The following is an 18,037-nucleotide window of genomic DNA, read 5'->3' as shown; positions in this document are numbered from 1 at the left end:
GGCTGAAGTTCTCAAATCTACACTGAGATATTTTAAGAAAACAAAACCTCTAGACAGTTTATTAGGCACATTAGCTACACATAATCCTTGAATAATGTTTGGATTAACACGATTAAACTTTTTATTGGATTGACAGCACTATTCAAAATACAACATACAACCAGTTTAACCAAAACCTAAATAAACAAAAAGAAATATTTCTAAATAAAGTTCTCAGCCGTATCTTTCAATTTTTGTTGATTTCAACCTTTACGCACAGCTGATATTCTCTACAAATACATCATTCCAGACTAACAGAAACACAAATAGCCTGTTCTGCTCCGGTGCAAACATGAAAGGAGAGGAGCTGGGTGGGGTCAGACTCCACCCTGTGGGCTTCAGGTTCTGCAGCGAGGAGTACTTGTAGGGTGTCCGAAAAGTGACACCCATGTGTGTGAGCTTGCTTTTCTGGATTGTTGCTGGTAAACATAAACCGAGTAAACCACATCGAATCTTTTCCACTCAGTAAAGCTGATGTTATGCTGTGCACTGACTCATTTACTCACGGTGAATCTGTTCAGACACTCTGAGTTAGTGGAAGAAACATGGCGAACCTCCAGGAGCTTTATGCTTTAGTCACATGAGAGTTACTGCTGCAGTAAACAGCACAATAGTGAATGCAGTCTGGCAAACTATCTATTGCTTAAACTGGTGTGAAGGCCTCCTACACCGATTACAGGATAGAGGAAGAGGACAGGGGAAGATCACCAAAATCAACAACATTTAAAATGACCATAGGTCATAGGTTTCACCTGCCATATGCTTGTGAATTACTACTACGCCTAAAGCACGCTGTTGGGATTGGTGGGTGATGGCTACAAGGTTTGTTCAGGTGTTGGAGAGTCACCATGACTGTTGTAAACAAACAGGTCAGGTGATCTGATCTGAGATCAGCCCATATAAAATACATAGGGCTGTTAAGGACAGTCTGCTGAACAGTATGTGTAAACCGTACACTTCAACAGGCGCACAGTCATTCCTATAGTGTAGTACTATGGTATTAGGACATTGGCCTGTGGTGCTGTCAGTGTGATTCTGCGCACAGTATCAGGTGCGAGCTCGCGTGCAGTGGGAACAGAAAGGTATGCTATCAGACTCCGCCCACAACCAGCTCGGCGCCTCCCCTGAGGGTCAGTTTCGGTGTTGTTAGCTTCTGGTCGCACGAAGGTTCCTGCTTATCCCGCGTTTTACGCTCGTTTTCTTCACCTAATTCACTATATGACCCGGACTGACCTTTAGTCTGAAGATGACCCTGCCTTCGTCGCACAGCACGGCGACCCTCCGGACCGTGAGCCTCGCCTCGGAGCCGTCCGTGGCCACTGTGCTCTCCCCCGGCCAGTTCAACGTTAACGGAGCCTCGACCCTGCGGACCGTGAGCCTCGCCTCGGAGCCGTCCGTGGCCACTGTGCTCTCCCCCGGCCAGTTCAACGTTAACGGAGCCTCGACCCTGCGGACCGTGAGCCTCGCCTCGGAGCCGTCCATGGCCACAATGTCTCCCTCTCAGCTGAACCTCAGCGGAACCTCGACCCTGCGGGCGGTCAGCGTGGCCCCCGGAGCTCAGCTGCAGTCCGTCCAGTACTTCAACGGCGGTGTGGACGGGAACCTGCTGCAGGGCAATGTGAGGTACCTGGTGCCCGTCCAGCGGGCCTCCGATTCCTACGTGCTGGTCAACCAGGGGCAGCAGATGCTGAACCCGGTGTACCTACAAAACGTCCAAAATGTGCAGAGGCTCAGCGTGAGCAGCGTGGAGGAAACGGACGGTTACCAGCAAGTGGTGAGTTTACGAGTTCCCCCATTTTCCTCATATAGACGTCTCTTTAGTTTGAGGGGTGCTGGGACAGTGATGAGGTGAGGGGGGAGTATGAAGAGTTATTTATGAAAACATAAATTAATGAAAAAAGTAAAATAAAAAGCCTTTCAGACGTATTTCTGTAGTCTTTAACGGACTTTAAATATTTTTTAATTAAAATAATAGTGCTAGGAAGTGCTACGGGCTCTTAGAGTGGCCCCCCCACACTGATATGCTAGAGCATCATAGGGTTTTGGGAAGTGCTGGGACATTGATGAGATGAGGGGGGAAAGTATGAAGAGTTGTTCATAAAAGGAGAAACGGGTTTAAAAAAAGTAAAAAAAAAAAAAAAAAAGCCTTTCAGACACCATTTCTGTAGTCTTTACCGGACTGTGCTTTAAAATAATAGGGCTAAGGGCTCTTAGAGTGGCCCCTAGAGGCCCCAGTGATATGTTTGTTAGCGAGCCTCTGTAAGTTGTATAGCATCATAGGGTTGTGAAAGGGAGCTGGGACAGTGATGAGGTGAGGGCGAAAGTATGAAGAGTTGTTCACTAAAGGAGAAATAGTGCCTTTCAGGCTCCATTTCTGTAGTCTTAGCACTGGGAGGTGCTAAGGGCTCTTAGAGTGGCCCCTAGAGGCCCCAGTGATATGTTCGTTAGCTGGCTAGCTTCTTCACATTTTATAGCATCATAGGGTTTTGGGAAGTGCTGGGACATTGATGAGATGAGGGGAGGGGGAGAGGGGGGAGGGGGGGAGTATGATGTTCATGAAAGGTGAAACAGGTTTATTAAAAAAAGTAAAAAAAATAAAAATAAAAAAAAAACCTTTCAGACACTATTTCTGTAGTCTTTACCAGACTAAATATTTTTTTAATTAAAATAATAGTGCAGGGAAGTGCTTAGAATGGCCCCTACAGCCCCCAGTGATATGTTCGTTAGCTAGCTTCTTCATATTTAATAGCATCATAGATTGGTTATGGACCAACATGAGATCTGCTCTGACTATTTTTTGTATGGTAGCTTAATACAGTTTGCATCCAAGTCTTGTTAAATTACTTGTTATATAAATTGTGATGGTCCCAGCTAAGAAAATGATAACATCCCAGTACCAATTTACTGGATTAGCTTAATTTACAGCTAATTTTACATGGATAAAATTATTCCATCAACACAGTGACTGTTGTTCAGTTTATATCTGCATCTCACATCTTATTCATGTGAAGCCAACCTGCATGGCCTTATCACTGACAATAAGCTAAGCTTTAGCTAGCTAGCAGGGTTGTCTACACTTAAAAATGGTTTGTAATACATTTGAAATTCTAGCTTAGCCTGAGCAGCTACTTTAGTAAGGAGTCAGTAAAGAGCCAGCTGCTCCTTTTAAAACATTGGTTCAAGCTGATGTACAGTTTCCCGCCATACATGATTAGTTTGCTAAAAGCTACCTACCTACCTTGCTTGTTTACCTGCCTCCTGTTTGTGCTAGAAAGCTATTTGCAGCCTGACAGGCCATTTGAATGATTTATGTAGTCTCTTGTATGTGTGCTCTGTTGTCACCTGTCACATGGTTATACAAAGTTGCTTCCTCTTGCATTTAGATCAGCAATGGGAAAGCTTCATCTGTGTTCAGTCAGACATCGAGCCCGACCAAGAGTCCTGAGCCACCAGAGGTAAGCACCTCTGCCATAAACCCTGAATGACGCACACTTGGAGATGACTTCATGGACTGTTGTTAATTTAGCTACACACACACACACCTAACACTTTCTCATTGATTTGCAGTTGCCTGTCTCTGCATTCTGTCTGGTGTGTATTTTTTAGAGCATTGCTCTTTGAAACGAATGGCTGAAGATGCAGCTGATGAGCATTGTTGTACAGTTCCTAGTGTATTTCATTTCACATTTTTTTAGGAAAGCCTTGCTGTGTAAGCTGATTTGTCTGTGTGCCAGTGGGGGTTTATGGGTTTGAGCAACAACGCTCTACCTGCAGGGTGTGTAGCGGGTGTGTCTAACTGGAGGAATGGACTTATTCATTCCCACATGACATTGTGTGGAAACGCCCTTTATGATCTGGCGTTGGCAACAATAAGTACTGCTGAAACAGAAAAATAATCAAATGCAAATGGATTGACAGATGTGTTCACGTCTTAAGTCAAATTAACAACAGCTATACAATCCAGCCAGAGCTATTAAGTGCAACTACAGCTATACAATCCAGCCAGAACTATACAGTCTAACCAGAGCTGTACAGTCCCACCAGAGCTGTACAGTCCCACCAGAGCTGTACAGTCCCACCAGAGCTGTACAGTCCCACCAGAGCTGTACAGTCCAACGAGAGCTACACAGTCCAACGAGAGCTACACAGTCCAACGAGAGCTACACAGTCCAACGAGAGCTACACAGTCCCACCAGAGCTTTACAGTTTAACCCGAGCTTTACAGTTTAACCCGAGCTTTACAGTTTAACGCGAGCTTTACAGTTCAACCAGAGCTTTACAATCCAACCAGAGCTATTAAGTGCAACTACAGCTATACAATCCAGCCAGAGCTATTCAGTTCAACTAGAATTTTACATGTTCAACTAGTTTAAAATGAACTATACAGTTCAATACAGTGTGATGCAGTCAGCATATGCACAGTAGTTAAATTAATTAACAGTAGTCTTAATCAAATTAAAAGGAAAAATCCCCCCAAAATAAGTTTGTTTGATGTTCATGTGGGATTGTAGACTTATTTTTTAGGTATTAATGTTGGTGGAAATTGGGAAATTTGGTTTTTGTGTGGTATGAATGCTACTACCTGAGACATGTACTGTGAATGAATACCCCAACCTTTCAGCACAAGGCCAGCATGTGATTCATCCGAATAACACACAACCAGCCACTGCATCTCCAATACAGCGTGACTAAAAAACGGAATACTCTTGATGGTGGGGCAGGTAGGGCCATCATACCCACCTAGATCACTGTGGATCATACTGTAGATGTCTAATATTCTGTTATTCTCCAGAACAACAATTTAGGTAACCTGTCATCATCTATTCCAGTGAGAACACGAATAATTGTGTAATTGTGTACCGGGGACATCCTAAAGAGTCAAGCCTTAGTAACACTCCCTTGGCAAAAATCACAGCTTGCAAACGCCCTTTGTAGCCAATTAGAAGTCTTTTCGCGCATGTAGCTTGTAGACATTGTCTCACTCTGCTATGCAGAAGGCCTCTAGTGCCAACATATCCTTTAGTCATCCTTAATTAATCATATTTATGTGAGACGACTGTGAGCTTGTCTCTTCAGGTAGTCCATGGTGGAGTTTAAGGTATAATTACTTTAGCCTGTTGTAGAAGTAGTCCTCTTCAGTCTTTTAACAGATGCATCCAGGCTTTGCTGGTATTTTGTGTAATCTATTCATCCCTCCCTTTGCAATATTGCTAATATCACTGATGCCAAAACATGATAGATCCAACTCATGCCTATTAGTGGGCAAGGTGTCCTTTTCATAAAGGCAGTTTTTTCACAGCTCATCTAGCAGCTAACATCTTGATGTTCTTTACCATACTTCAGACATTTGGGTTTGGTGAGGAGGTCGCAGGTAAGGGTTCCTAAAGATCGTGTTTGTGCAAACAGCTCTCTTGACTCAGCCAAACCTTCCTGCTGATTCTGCAGTCATATGAGGGTTTTGAATTGCCTGTCTTACCAGTATATGAGCAATTCTCCCCAGGAATTTTCTGGAGTCTTCCAGATCTTATCTTGACCTCCTGAACTGCCATTTTCTTAATACCATTCCTTACCGTAGAAACCACACGCTGAAAACGCTTGGCTGATTTTTTGATTGCCTTCCTTGCCTTGTGGGCATTGATTACTTTTGTTTGCAGATCTGTAGACGGTTGTTTGGAAGAGCCTGTGTTTGATGAGGGTTAGTACAAGGTTTAAAGAGTCAGCAGAATTTATAAAGCTTGGAAATCTGATTTGACTGACTGGTCCTCATTACAATTGGTAACATGCCTCTGGCCTGATTTGCTAATGAATGTCTGGGGGGGAGCCTTTGCATCACTTGGGGTGCTCAAAACTTTGCAGAGGCAACCCCAAAGCTTCAGATGTTCTGAAAGAGTAACGGTGTGTTGGGATTTGCTGAAAATATTGTGTAAACCGCAATGTGCCATTTGACCAGAGATGCCCAAACTTCCCCATACATCTGTACATATTTTTTTGTCTATAAATGATACTCTTTAATTAAACGACACAGATTAAGGGAACCCAGGATAATGTTGGTCACATTGGTTGGGTACTTTTCATGCCACCCCCTCAATATTGCATGTATGTGCACGCCTGACGAGAGACAGATCACAGCATAACTGTGACACAAACCTGAATTGTGACTATGTGATCTACAGCTTTTGGGAAGCACTTTACATTCTGATAACTATTTAGCTGCCCCTCGTGTAGATGAAGCTAGCAGAGCCACGCACAGACATGTTTAACATCTCTGAGCCTGAAGACTTGATAGCTTCAGTTAATCTCATGGACACTCTTATCCTTAGGCAGAAAACTTCTCTTCTATTTATTATTATTTTTTTTTTATAAGCTTGGAATCACTCTGTACGAACTCGTTTTTGACTTTTCAGAGTTAAAGCACTGCTAAAAGTTTGAACACTGTTAAAGTGAAATACAATATATGGACAAAAGTATTGGGACACACCACTTTATCACTAATTTCAAGTGTTTTTTTTAGTCCCATTGCTACAGATGGATCACATCAAGCTCCTAGACATGCAGTTAGAGCTGCAAAGGGCGATCAACTTCATAGTACTGCCTATGGATCTAGAAAGCTCATAAAAGCTCCTCTAGGTGTAATGTGTAGTTGTCCCAATACTTTAGTCCGTATAGTGTTTATGAATGTAATGGAGAAGTAGATTGGAACTTGGCACATGTATGCAGAGAACAGATCTTAGACCTTCAGAGGACACTATGTTTATCAGTACCCTTTGTTTCAGATGACTAAGGACATGTACTTTTCTAATGAAGTGTTGACAGACTGTCATGTACATTGTTCATTGTTTGAACTTTGGTGAACGGGCTAACCAGTCTTCAAAGAAGCCATTAGCTGCACTGCAATTTACTTACGATAATCATCCCGGGGCCAAAATCCTGAGGTACGCTAAAACAAGCATATTGAGATAACAGGGACCCTGTTTACACCTGGTCACTTCGCGTCATTTTGAGTATCAGCATTTTCCAGATACTACCCACATGAAGTGAGCACGTGTGAAAGGGGTCAATTTGTGGATGGTCATGTGAAGTATACATAGTCAGGTTTTAAATGCTGTACAGTTATGCTGCACGATTGAATGGGATCACTTTTGTGCTAAAATAGTGGAAATTACCCTATTATGAATGCTGCACATGAGTAACTACACCTAGTATAACTTGGAGGTAATTCATACTAGTATTAAATTATAGTGCAAGTTAAATAACTGTAACTACATATTACTGAGTACTTATGATAGTATATATTAGAGTATATAAAATACAGATCTGCCAAAATGAACAATAATTACAAAAAATTCAGAAATAAATAAATGATTGTCAAAAACAAAGAAATAATTATGAGACAAAAAAAATGTAAGTGTAACTGTAAGTGGATAAAATGACAAAAGATATGGACCAGAAATAATTGTCTATCTATATATATATATATATATATATATATATATATATATATATATATATATATATATATATATATATATATCTATATATATATATATATATATTCATACTGAATTAAATGAATTCATATTTTATTTCTGCTTTCATTACTTTTTGTGTTTTTTATATTACTTGTCTTTTATTTTTTAAAATGTTATTAATTCTTACATACTTATTTAAATTTTATTTTAATATATATATTTTTGGCAGTTTCTGGTCATTCATAATGAGGTTGTTGAGCATATACTTGTAATTACATGTTTTGGAACAGTAGTGGTTATTTAGTTGTGTGAACAGAAGCTGCTAAGCAGTAATCAGGTGTTCATGATCTGATGCTTAAGTCATTAGTGCTGTAGTAGAAGCCCTTAATTATAATGTAAAGTCAGGGAGAGGCCATTTTATGTGCAGGGCACAGAGGAACATTATTCCCTCTGATGTTCCTGCTTACAAACATGGTGTCTCAGTTTCAACAACAGCTGATGAGGGTGGACAATTCAAGGCAGATACATTAATGCTAATAAGAATTAACCAATGTTTTCTTAAACAGTGGACGTCTAGAGTTGTGTCTGTCATTATGCCAAACTATTTCAGTATAATTTTAATAATTAAAGGATTAAGTACGTAACTAAAAGTAACTTATTGAGTTTCCCTGGCATTTGAATTACTTGCTTTTCAGTCTGCGTTCGGATCTTTCCCATTTATTTTAAATTCAAACCATAACTTTGTAAGCTATGTAAACAAAAGTATAGGATTTCTATGTGCTTTCCGCTTTTGAGAGAGTGGTACAGAGACAGTAAATTGTTCAGATATTCAGTGGTTGTACCAGTTTAAGTATTTAACAGATGAATTGCAGGTGCAGATCAAGTGAATCACACATGAATAGGAGCACAGGAGGGTTTTCGGTTACCCACCTGCAGATGAAACAGCAAACACATGACCCAGCTCTTCTTTACACCGCAGGAGGGCATGCGGAGCACCAGTGCAAACACATTCACGTCACATTCCTCACACACACACACTGGCTGATGAGTGGCCTCTCTGGCTTGTCCTGAATCTGAAATTGGACATTGCACAAACAGTAGAGTACTGTGAATCTTAGTGAGAGATCACCGCAGCTGTTTGATTCCAGCAAATTCTCAAAGGTCAGGGTGTGGGACAGAGTGAGATGTGAATTTAACAAGACCATGCAATTTGGGGCTAATTTGTAGAGTTTTCCTGCTATAGCCTTTTATGAGGCTGTTGCTTAAATCCCAGTGGTTTGCTGTATCACATGGCCGGGTTGGAGTGAGGCATGTCTGTAGCTGTCCTCAGGTATATCGTGACTAGAAACAATTAGGACGAGAACTGGTCAGAGAGGTGTCCAGGTGGTGTGTTAACCGCTGCACATGTGGCTGACACATCAGCACGTATATAAGCGTAGTGAAGAAAGAGTCTTCCCTCGTAAAATAACCAGAGTAGAGGCCTAGTTCTAGTGTTCAGCCCGAGGCTCTTCCTTTTGCATTCGTAAGCATTAGTGTGGAGGTACTGTGCGTGTTCCAGCTTCGTAGTAGCATTTCTTAAAAGGTATATGTTAGTTATATTAGTTTAGTGTAGAAAGAAACTAGTCAGTCCAATGCACTGTGACTCCGTATCAGCATCTTTGTGGTTTTTATATAGTGGATAGTTAGGGGTGTAATGGATCACACAATTCACTGAATCAGACCATGTTTATTTTTAGTCAGACGATTTTTCTGGTTCAGAGAGAGAAAAGGGAGACAAATGTGAGGCAGTAATTTTAGCTTTCGGTTTGCATGTGGGCGTGTTTGTATTAGAGACTTTTATTTTGACAGAGTCTGTAAAATGACTTATTTTGACATATATATGTTTATTTGCTTGCATTAGTAGCTTTTATTTTGGTGCCATCTGTTTGTATTAGTGGCTTTTATTTTGACATGGTCTGTTGTTTTATGTTGAAGACTTTTTGACACAGCCTGTACATTTGTATTTGTGGCTTTTATTCCGATTTTTATTATTATTATTATGGCAGTCTGTTCATTTGTATTTGGGACTTATTTTGACACAGCATGTCAAAACTTATTGAGACTGATACAAATGAACAGACTGTGTTTATTTGTTTGTATTACTGACTTTTATTTTGACGCCATCTGTGTGTGATGTAGCATTTCGAGTGAAGTGACTGCCTCTCTCTCTAAAGCTCTGTTTCAGGTGAGTCTGTTATTCTGAGTTTAATTTACCTGTAGATTTCTCCTTTTTACACTCAGCCCATGTCCCTATGAGACTCCATGCCTCACATTAATACAACTCTGCTCTCCACTCACACACCACAGTGTGTCTCTGCAGATGCATCTGTGGTCAGGGTGTTGCCTTATGGATCTTGTGGCTCAGTGTTTACAGACCGTACAGTACTGGTTTTATCCACACACTGTGACCGACAGCTGCTCAGTCTGTGTTTTCACTGCAGCGCTGCGTCCAGTCTGAAGGACTTATTACTGTTAAAATGAACATTAATCTGGGGGTCATGTGCGTCCTTTTTCGACCTGCCACCGATGCTACGTCACCAGGCATCCAATGCGCCTGGAGGAAAGCGCCACATACCTAACAGACGCCAATGATGGCCAGTGCTGCACTACAGTTATGTGGTGGAGAGCGCCATCTTCCCACCCTAGAGAGAGCAATGCCAATTGAGCTCTCTCGAGGCCCGGCTGCCGATGATCGGGCTACAAACCAGCGATCTTCTGATCACATCTGGGACCCTTGAGCATTTCTCATCATAACAGCAGCCAATAGGAATATTGCATGAGTTCAAGTCACATTGTGAAACTGTTTTACTCACACTGTTCTATTATAAATCCCAGCACTCAGAGAAGTATCATGTGTAAAACCAATCCAATCTAGTCAGTCAGCTTTTAGTGTTTCTCTCTTCCGCAGTTTTAAAGTACATTCCAGTTCCTTTCCTCTCTTTTAAGAGTAATATCCAATCATGTTCAGAAAGTGGATTCTCCACACTGGTTCTGTTTACCTCTGCTCTAGCATCACGAGGCCTTGCTCAGCCTCGGTTTGAAAAACAAGCTCCCTGCCTCTTGCTCTTTGCCTCCATTCATGGTCGGCCACAGTAATGGCCCTCTATTCTTACCCTGTAACAGAGAAACCTTGGCCTCACACACTGACCTATTTCTCCCTATTCTACTGACACAGAGAAGCCTTGTGCTCCCAAAAGAGACACTGCCCAGTTACAGAATAGCATTCCAGACAGTCTTGAACTGGACCGAGTTGAAATAGTTGAAATTGGATTGAAGGGGAGATGAGTAATGCACTTAGCTGTACTTTCTGTACCGTGGCCCAGTTCCTGCACGGTAGGATTATTACATTCTTGCCTACATCCCTTAGAAACACCCAGTCTGGAATCAAATTAGGCCTAATAAGGTTCTGAAAAACATGCCTTATAAAATAGAGGTTGGGCTATTGAGTGTGAAGTCTTTTTAAGACATTCCTAAAATATCTAGCTTTGTTAAGAGGTCCATTTCTCCTACTATTTAGTAGTAGGGTTAGGTTAGAGTTAAGGGCTAGGTGTGCTGAGAGACTGTTGTAGCTTGAAGAATTACATTTAGCCAGTTTACTGTATTGATTTTCTATTTGTGAATGAAATTAACCTGTTTCAAGATTCAGTTAATTATAGATGATGTTGTGTAATGTTGTCTCTGTCACACTAAACCTCTTATCTCAAAAAAAAAATTACGACTTTACAGGAAGAGGAAAGCGTATTTGTTCTGTTTCTGTGTTTCTATTGGTCAATTATGTCTAAAAGGGGAAAAAGGTTTTTGCAGGACAGCAGCAGATGAAGCAGAAAATGGAATGGATAAAATAAAGTAAGTTTGCATATAAAACAGCTTACACACTGCTTAAAGTGCTTTAACTCCTAGCATGTGAGGCAGACTCTGAGGATATTATTCGGTAGCCCTGGGTTCTGCAGTGCAAACTCTTGCCGTTTCTCCTACGTTTAAGCAGAATACTTATTTAGGAGCACTAGTGGATGAACAAATTGTAACCCACCACTTTATTATGTGTGAGTTAAAACGTAGAGTTTTTTCTTTAAGCAGTTCCATGGGAAAAGTCAGATGCTACAATTAAAAAGAAAAATCCCCCGAATAGAACATTTAGTTTAATTACATTGAGAACCTAAAGCTAAAAGAGATGTGTTTTAGTAGAGTTTATAGGCCTGCTGTGAAGATCACAAAGTCAGGGCTCTTTAACAGGGAATGCAGTGGAAAGCGTCTGCTCACTCACACAGCTAGCGATCAAGGCATTCCGTCACTTTTCACTGAGTCAGATCAATCGTCTCGGCTCACTGTACTGGCCCGACTCTTTCAGCTCCCAAACGACTCTTGATTCTTTGATTTTTAGCAAGTCTGTATCTACCTTCTAATTAACGCTCAGAGCAATCCTTAGGGAAATCCTTATGGTCTCGGACAACGTAGGCAAAATTGGATTACTGTGTTAAACATTCTCTCTGACTCTTTGTGAAGTAAAGGAAACAGAAGGAAAAGTTCAGGCAAAAAGCTTACAATAGAATCCTGAAGCTTATATTTAGAGCTGCAAAAAACTGACATTGCAATATTTTTTCTGATACATATTTGCAGATATAAGTAGAAATGTCATGGAAAATGAGACAGCATCAACATCAGCAAAATAATTGTAGCGTAATGTGTTTGATTTAATTTGACATTGCACCTGACATTGCATGTCCTGTGATGTGGCTATTGTGACTATTGCAATGGGGATGATGACTGTAATCTAATAGTGGCACAGTTTTTTTGTTTGTTTTTTTGTTTTAAAGAAGTAAATCCTCAACTTCTGCGTTTGTCTTCAGATGTTCATTCAAATTATATTCAATAAACTTAACATAATGCAGAGCATAAAATAGTGCTTGTGGCCTGTGCAACAGTTTGTGCAACACTCTACATCCTATGTCAGTGTTTAGTAACACTTGCTTTTGCAGATGACACAGCTTGCAAACACTCTTGTAGCCAGGTAGAAGTCTTTCCGTTCTTACCCACTCCTTCTTATTGAATGCTTCTAATTCAGCAATCAGTTTTGAGATGTTTTCCTGGTCGATTTTTCATGACTAGCTGGTTTGTTCGAGCTTGACGGACCCTGACTAGCATGAAAAAGCATCAAATAAACAATGTTCCTGGCTGCTCAAATGATGTAATTTCCTTTTTTATGATGTTATTTAAAGCATAGTGTATTAGGTTTAGGGGGGGCTGGGCAATTAATGGAAATTAATGGGCAATGAAATTAATCAAAACCGACAATCAGAACTCTAATCATTGTAATCTTGTCTATGACAATTATTTAGATTTTTTTTATTACCCAATGTTTTATTATAACTCAAACATCGAGCCAACTGAGGTCTGATGTTGATTTGAGGTCATATTACCCAGCACTACTGGTAGGTTGGACTGAGGGATGCACATTTATGGTAAATTTTAAGATGTCTTCTGGATCAGTCCTTTTATTTGCAGTTTCTTGACTGACAGTGAGACATTTGCTTCTGCCATTAACCTGTACAATGTGTCCTGAGCCACTGGCTGCCACACAACCCCAAATTTATTTCCATATGTAAGAGTCGAAAATAGTGTGTTTTCAGCAGATGCTGCTTTTTCCCCTTTCCTACACATTAAGTTTTTAAGCTATTACTTTAGTTTTTGCACATGCCACAATAGTTTTTTTTTATCTTTATGTTTTTGTTTAAGCAACTGAGCAGATTTAAAAATAATAATAATAATAATTTGCTGCCGAGGTCATTTGCATATAGTTGTACTTGTAGAATGTGAACTGTTGTTGTCAGCCGAAGTTGCACTGAGCAGAATTTGCATGTACAGTGTGGTAGGGGAGGGGATAATTATTATAGGGAGACATTTTAGGTATGTTGAGCATGACTTCACCCAAACCACTGAGCACAAGCTGTATCTTGCAATAAAAAGGAAGTGTGTGGGGAGCCGTGCACATACGCACTTTTTGAAAGTCCTGGATGCATATTGCACAGGCTTGCACATGTGCAGTTTACAGTGTACAGTATCGTGATTCGAAGAAGGTGGAGCAAGTGTCCAAAGTGCATGTTGTCAAACGCTATGATTTTATCTTCTGAGGTGGAGGGCGGGACCCTGCTGTCGTTATCTTTTGACTAAGTAGTTCATGCAATCTGTCACTCTCACTCTCTGGCCCATCTGTATTTGTCCTTTCATCTCGTACCTGCCCACCGAATACCTTGGACATACCTTGGAAAAAAAGAACTCCTTGGAGTTAAAAAAAAAAAACTCCAAGAACTACACTTCTGTAGACTTGTGTTGACATCTGAGCTCTGACTCTTGTTGTGACAAACCGGTTTAGGGACAGGGTGATCAGGAATAAATCCACATCACTTGCTGTCAGTACTTTCCCTCCTTCTGCAGAATGCCAGGAATGTTCTTCTGACACACCCATTCTGAAGGATACCCGCAAAACACACTCGAGCGTAGGCCGACACTGAATTAAAAAAATAAATAAAAATTCAGCACATATGTAAATGCTGTTTAGCTTGGCTGATTTTACTGGATTTCCTGAGTGGTGAGCATTGACAGTTTTATGTTTTAGAAAGTGACATTTGGACGAACAATCCCCCCACTGTTTCCTGGCCACCCAATACCCTGCCGCTTCAATAGAGCACAGCATTGTTGCAAATGAAAGTTCATAACAGATTACAACAGATAAGCTTTCAAATTAAGCCATGTGCTTTGATAACCTACTTAGAGAGAGCGGGCTTCCTCTAACTTTTTGGCCCTTCTTATGATGGAAGCTTCAGCCCCCACTTAAACACTCTGTCCGTCTCTGACAGCTGGGTTTCTTCATGCTAATAGCCCACTTAACTCACTTATTTTACCATGAACCATTAAAGCCTTTCATAAGTCAAAACTGCATCCAGCTATAGCTATGGGATTCTCTTAACTTTGCAGTACAATTTGCAAAAACAAATTGACATCATTTTTACAAGCCGGGCATCACTGCAGTTTCAAAACCACTAAAAAAAATCCACAGCATGGAAGAGATGTTTTCTTATCTATTTTGCATGACTGGGTGGTTGATTTGAGTTTAACGGACCTCGTCTAACATGAACAAGCAACAGTCCACTGTTCCTGCCGGCTCCAAAGGCTCAGGTGATGTCATGTTCTCTTTCTGTTGTCATTTAATGCGACAGTACGTTGTTTATAGACAAAACAGTTAGTGTTAGTGTGACTGGGTGGTAAGTCAAACAGAGGACCGCACACATCTTTTTCTTTAATTTTTTTTAAATTTTATTTTGAATTAACGCATATTATGTAAACATGGACACACTGATAATCCTGAAAATAATAAATGGCGAAAATGGCCATGTACTGATTAAAAAATTAGTTCAGAGTTCTGGGGTTGTGGGTTCAATCCTTGCTACAGTCTCTGTTTTTTTAGATGTTTGGGGTGTTTTCCTAAGTGTCCATGAGGGTTTCCTCCCGCCTCCCAAAAAATACACATTAGGTGACTTGGATGTGCAACATTGTGCCCTAGGTGTGTGTGTGAGTGAATGGTTGTGTGCAGTACCCTGCGATGGACTGGCGCACTGTCCTGGGAGTATTCCAGTCTACTGACCAATGGTTCTGGGTGGGCTCCGGACGCACTGTGATCCTGACTAGGAAGAAGCAGATGGATTTTCTCCTGTGTCATGTTAGCAAGAACACCTTGCTAAACATGCTTAACATTTGTTGTACTTTATGCATCTCATCAAACGAGTTGCCGACCCAACTGTCACCTTCTTTGAAAGAATGTCTCTTTTGCTCCACACGTGCCGGCATTCCCTGCATTTCATTCATCATCTTGCCTCGAGAGTCTCTATCCTCTTGGAGCTTTTAACGGCTGGTGGACTAGACCATTAAAGCATTATATCCGACAGACCTGCACTGCAGTGTTTGAAATGGATATACAAGCTTTGTATTGTGGCCTTGATGAGTAACTGTAAGTAATTGGGTTATCCTCCTAATCACATAGAGAAAAGGTGCAGCAACCCTTAAACAAGTCGCCACTAGCAAAAGAAGTGCTCTGGAGTCAGGTCTCTCAGTGCACCTTGCTGAGCTCAGACCCTGTGTGAACCTGCTGCTGCTGCTGCTGCTGCTGCTGTTACGACTCCACACAATCCAGTCTGACTGCTTTGCCGCGCCCCTGTTTTTGCCAGTGTGAAACTAAGCCGAAAGAACTGTAACTTTTAGGTTTGCGTGCGACTCCAGCCCGCAGTCACATTAATCAATCCACACGGTGACAGCTAGAGCATGCTAGCACTACCGGTGCTTTTAGTAATGTCAGATGGATGGCTAGTAATGGCAACATTTTGGGCTGCTTGGCTGAGGGCATTAGTTACTCTGTGCTGTACTTTAGTTAACAACATTCTTTAGAGTTAATGTTCAAACAGTAATAGTTAATCATCCAATCTTTTTTTTCATGTTCCATGATTTCCGGTTCAAGGAAAGCGTGGTTACGAGTGGTGCCATTAAAAAGGGCTGCAAAGACAAACTGCAGTGTTTTGTTGGAACAGGGAGGGTTGTGATGCCTGTCCCCCTGTGGGTTTAACATGGACACAGATGCATTCTGTGGTCTGTAAGGCCTGTAGCTTGAAATGGTAGCATTGTGTGCTGTTACATAATCCAAGACTTTGTGTCGTCTGTGGGTTTTTTCTTGGCTGTCCTTGTGTTTGGTCAGTCAATATTGAACTGCCCTACCGCTGTACTGTCTCCCTCTGCTCAAATCGTCTCTCAGAGTTAGTTAGATTTGTGAACTCCCACATTACAAACATTACAGCATTCATAATCTAGCACTCCTAAACGGAAATATTGGTAAAAATGTAATTGATCAGCCAAGACGTTTTAAAGGTATGTAGCTAACAAGTAATAGAAGTCTATATCCTACCAATTAGCATCATGCTAGCCATGTTGAGGCTTTGAGAAACGTCTTTGGATTGGAATGGATTTGTTGTTTCTGACGCACTGTTATCTACAAGTGCATCACATTCGGTTGTGGTTAGAATTGTGCATACCCTCATCATGGACATGCAAATCATGGTGATATTGGGCCTTTTCTGGAGCAGAATGAGTTTAATTAAAAAAATAATAATTCTGAGGATGATAATAATAATAATAATTCTTTTAGTCCTTGGAAATGTGGCCACACCACCCAAAAATTTCACTTATGTACGATAGTGTGAACTGGGGCTTGGGGTGGGCCAGCTGACTAAGGCACTGCAACTCTGATCTGAGGGTCGCTGGTTCAAATCCCAGGCCATGCTGCTTGCCGGAGTCGGAGGGAGCACAATTGGCCTTACTCTGGCCTTACTCTCTAGGCTCCTTTTTTTAGTGTAATGATGGTCAGCACAGGCATCTGTACCAGAGCTGTCCACGTGTGTCAGAGGAGACCCTCCTAGTGTTGGGAGTATTGCTAGTGATAGGGGGAGTTCACATGAACTCGGGATGGGGTAAATTGGGTTAAATTGCTGGTCAATTCAGTGTGCACCGTCAATCACAAAAATATGACCTGTATGTTTTGACCCTGAATGTAACTCAGAAACATAAGTTGTAGAAACTTGTTTAAATCCATTGACAAAAGCCACATAATGTGAACCTCCAGCTGTTTTGAGTCACTTCAATAATATATGTATCCTCTAAAATCAGTTATGAAGCCCATTCTTTCTAATGAGAAATGTATTAGCTCAGTATCTTTTTTATGTACTTCATCGGAAGTTCAAAGTTTACCTCTTTTTTGTTTTTTGTTTTTTTATGTAAGAATCTATAGTGACTGCTCCATGCTGAGTAACCATCTCCTGCTGCTCTCTTTGTCTAGCCAGAGGTGGTGACGAGCAGAGAGATTGTAAACGTGGATTTGAAGAATCACCTGAAGAGCGAAGTGAAGACTGAAGTGGTGGAAGCTGAGCCGCTGGCTAAGCTAGACACACGCTTCTTTGGCGAGCTCCTTGCTGAGGTCTACCGCAAGAACAGCGACATCCACAGCTGCATTTCTGAACATGTGGCCAAAATCAGAGGACGGTATGAGCGCCTTTAGAGTTCCTACCCTTATTTGTCAGCCTGATATTACTAATATTACAGGATTTGAATCTAATTTTCTAATAATAATGATTAAAACCCAAGCTTTGAATTTTTCTTAGCAGTAAAAATAATAACAACTGAGTTCATTTCTCTACCGCCAGTATAGCACACATATTCGGGTACTTCATCAAAAACATTAACATGTATTCAAAGCTATAAAATGCTGTTTGAGCAGAACAAATAATTAGTGTTCTACAATCTTTTAACCTACTTTTAAAGCAATAAGAACACTTAATAAAAAAATAGCAACACAATAACTTATCTAACTTATCTAGTGTTGCACCTCTGATGAGTCAGCTCTCTCAGTAAAATCGTCTTCTGGATTTTACTGGTCCTTGCCACAAACTTGGAAC

The 18,037-nt window shown here is 41.0% G+C and overlaps 1 protein-coding gene across 3 annotated transcripts in view; it reads left to right on the top strand.

Moving 5' to 3' along the window:
- The first annotated feature begins 1,174 nt into the window (after nucleotides 1–1,174).
- Nucleotides 1,175–18,037, top strand: part of pof1b (POF1B actin binding protein) — a 28,856-nt gene continuing 11,993 nt past the window's right edge. For all 3 annotated transcript variants that reach the window (XM_072662300.1, XM_072662299.1, XM_072662301.1), the window contains exons 1-3: nucleotides 1,175–1,813; nucleotides 3,423–3,494; nucleotides 17,422–17,624. In XM_072662300.1, coding sequence (XP_072518401.1) covers nucleotides 1,286–1,813; nucleotides 3,423–3,494; nucleotides 17,422–17,624 — 803 coding nt within the window. In that variant the 5' untranslated portion in view covers nucleotides 1,175–1,285. The remainder of the gene's footprint in view (nucleotides 1,814–3,422; nucleotides 3,495–17,421; nucleotides 17,625–18,037) is intronic.

This window comes from Salminus brasiliensis, chromosome 18 (assembly GCF_030463535.1).
Source record: "Salminus brasiliensis chromosome 18, fSalBra1.hap2, whole genome shotgun sequence".
Taxonomy (NCBI): domain Eukaryota; kingdom Metazoa; phylum Chordata; class Actinopteri; order Characiformes; family Bryconidae; genus Salminus; species Salminus brasiliensis.
Note: the sequence above shows the minus strand (reverse complement) of the source record. Positions and strands in the feature narration are given on the sequence as shown.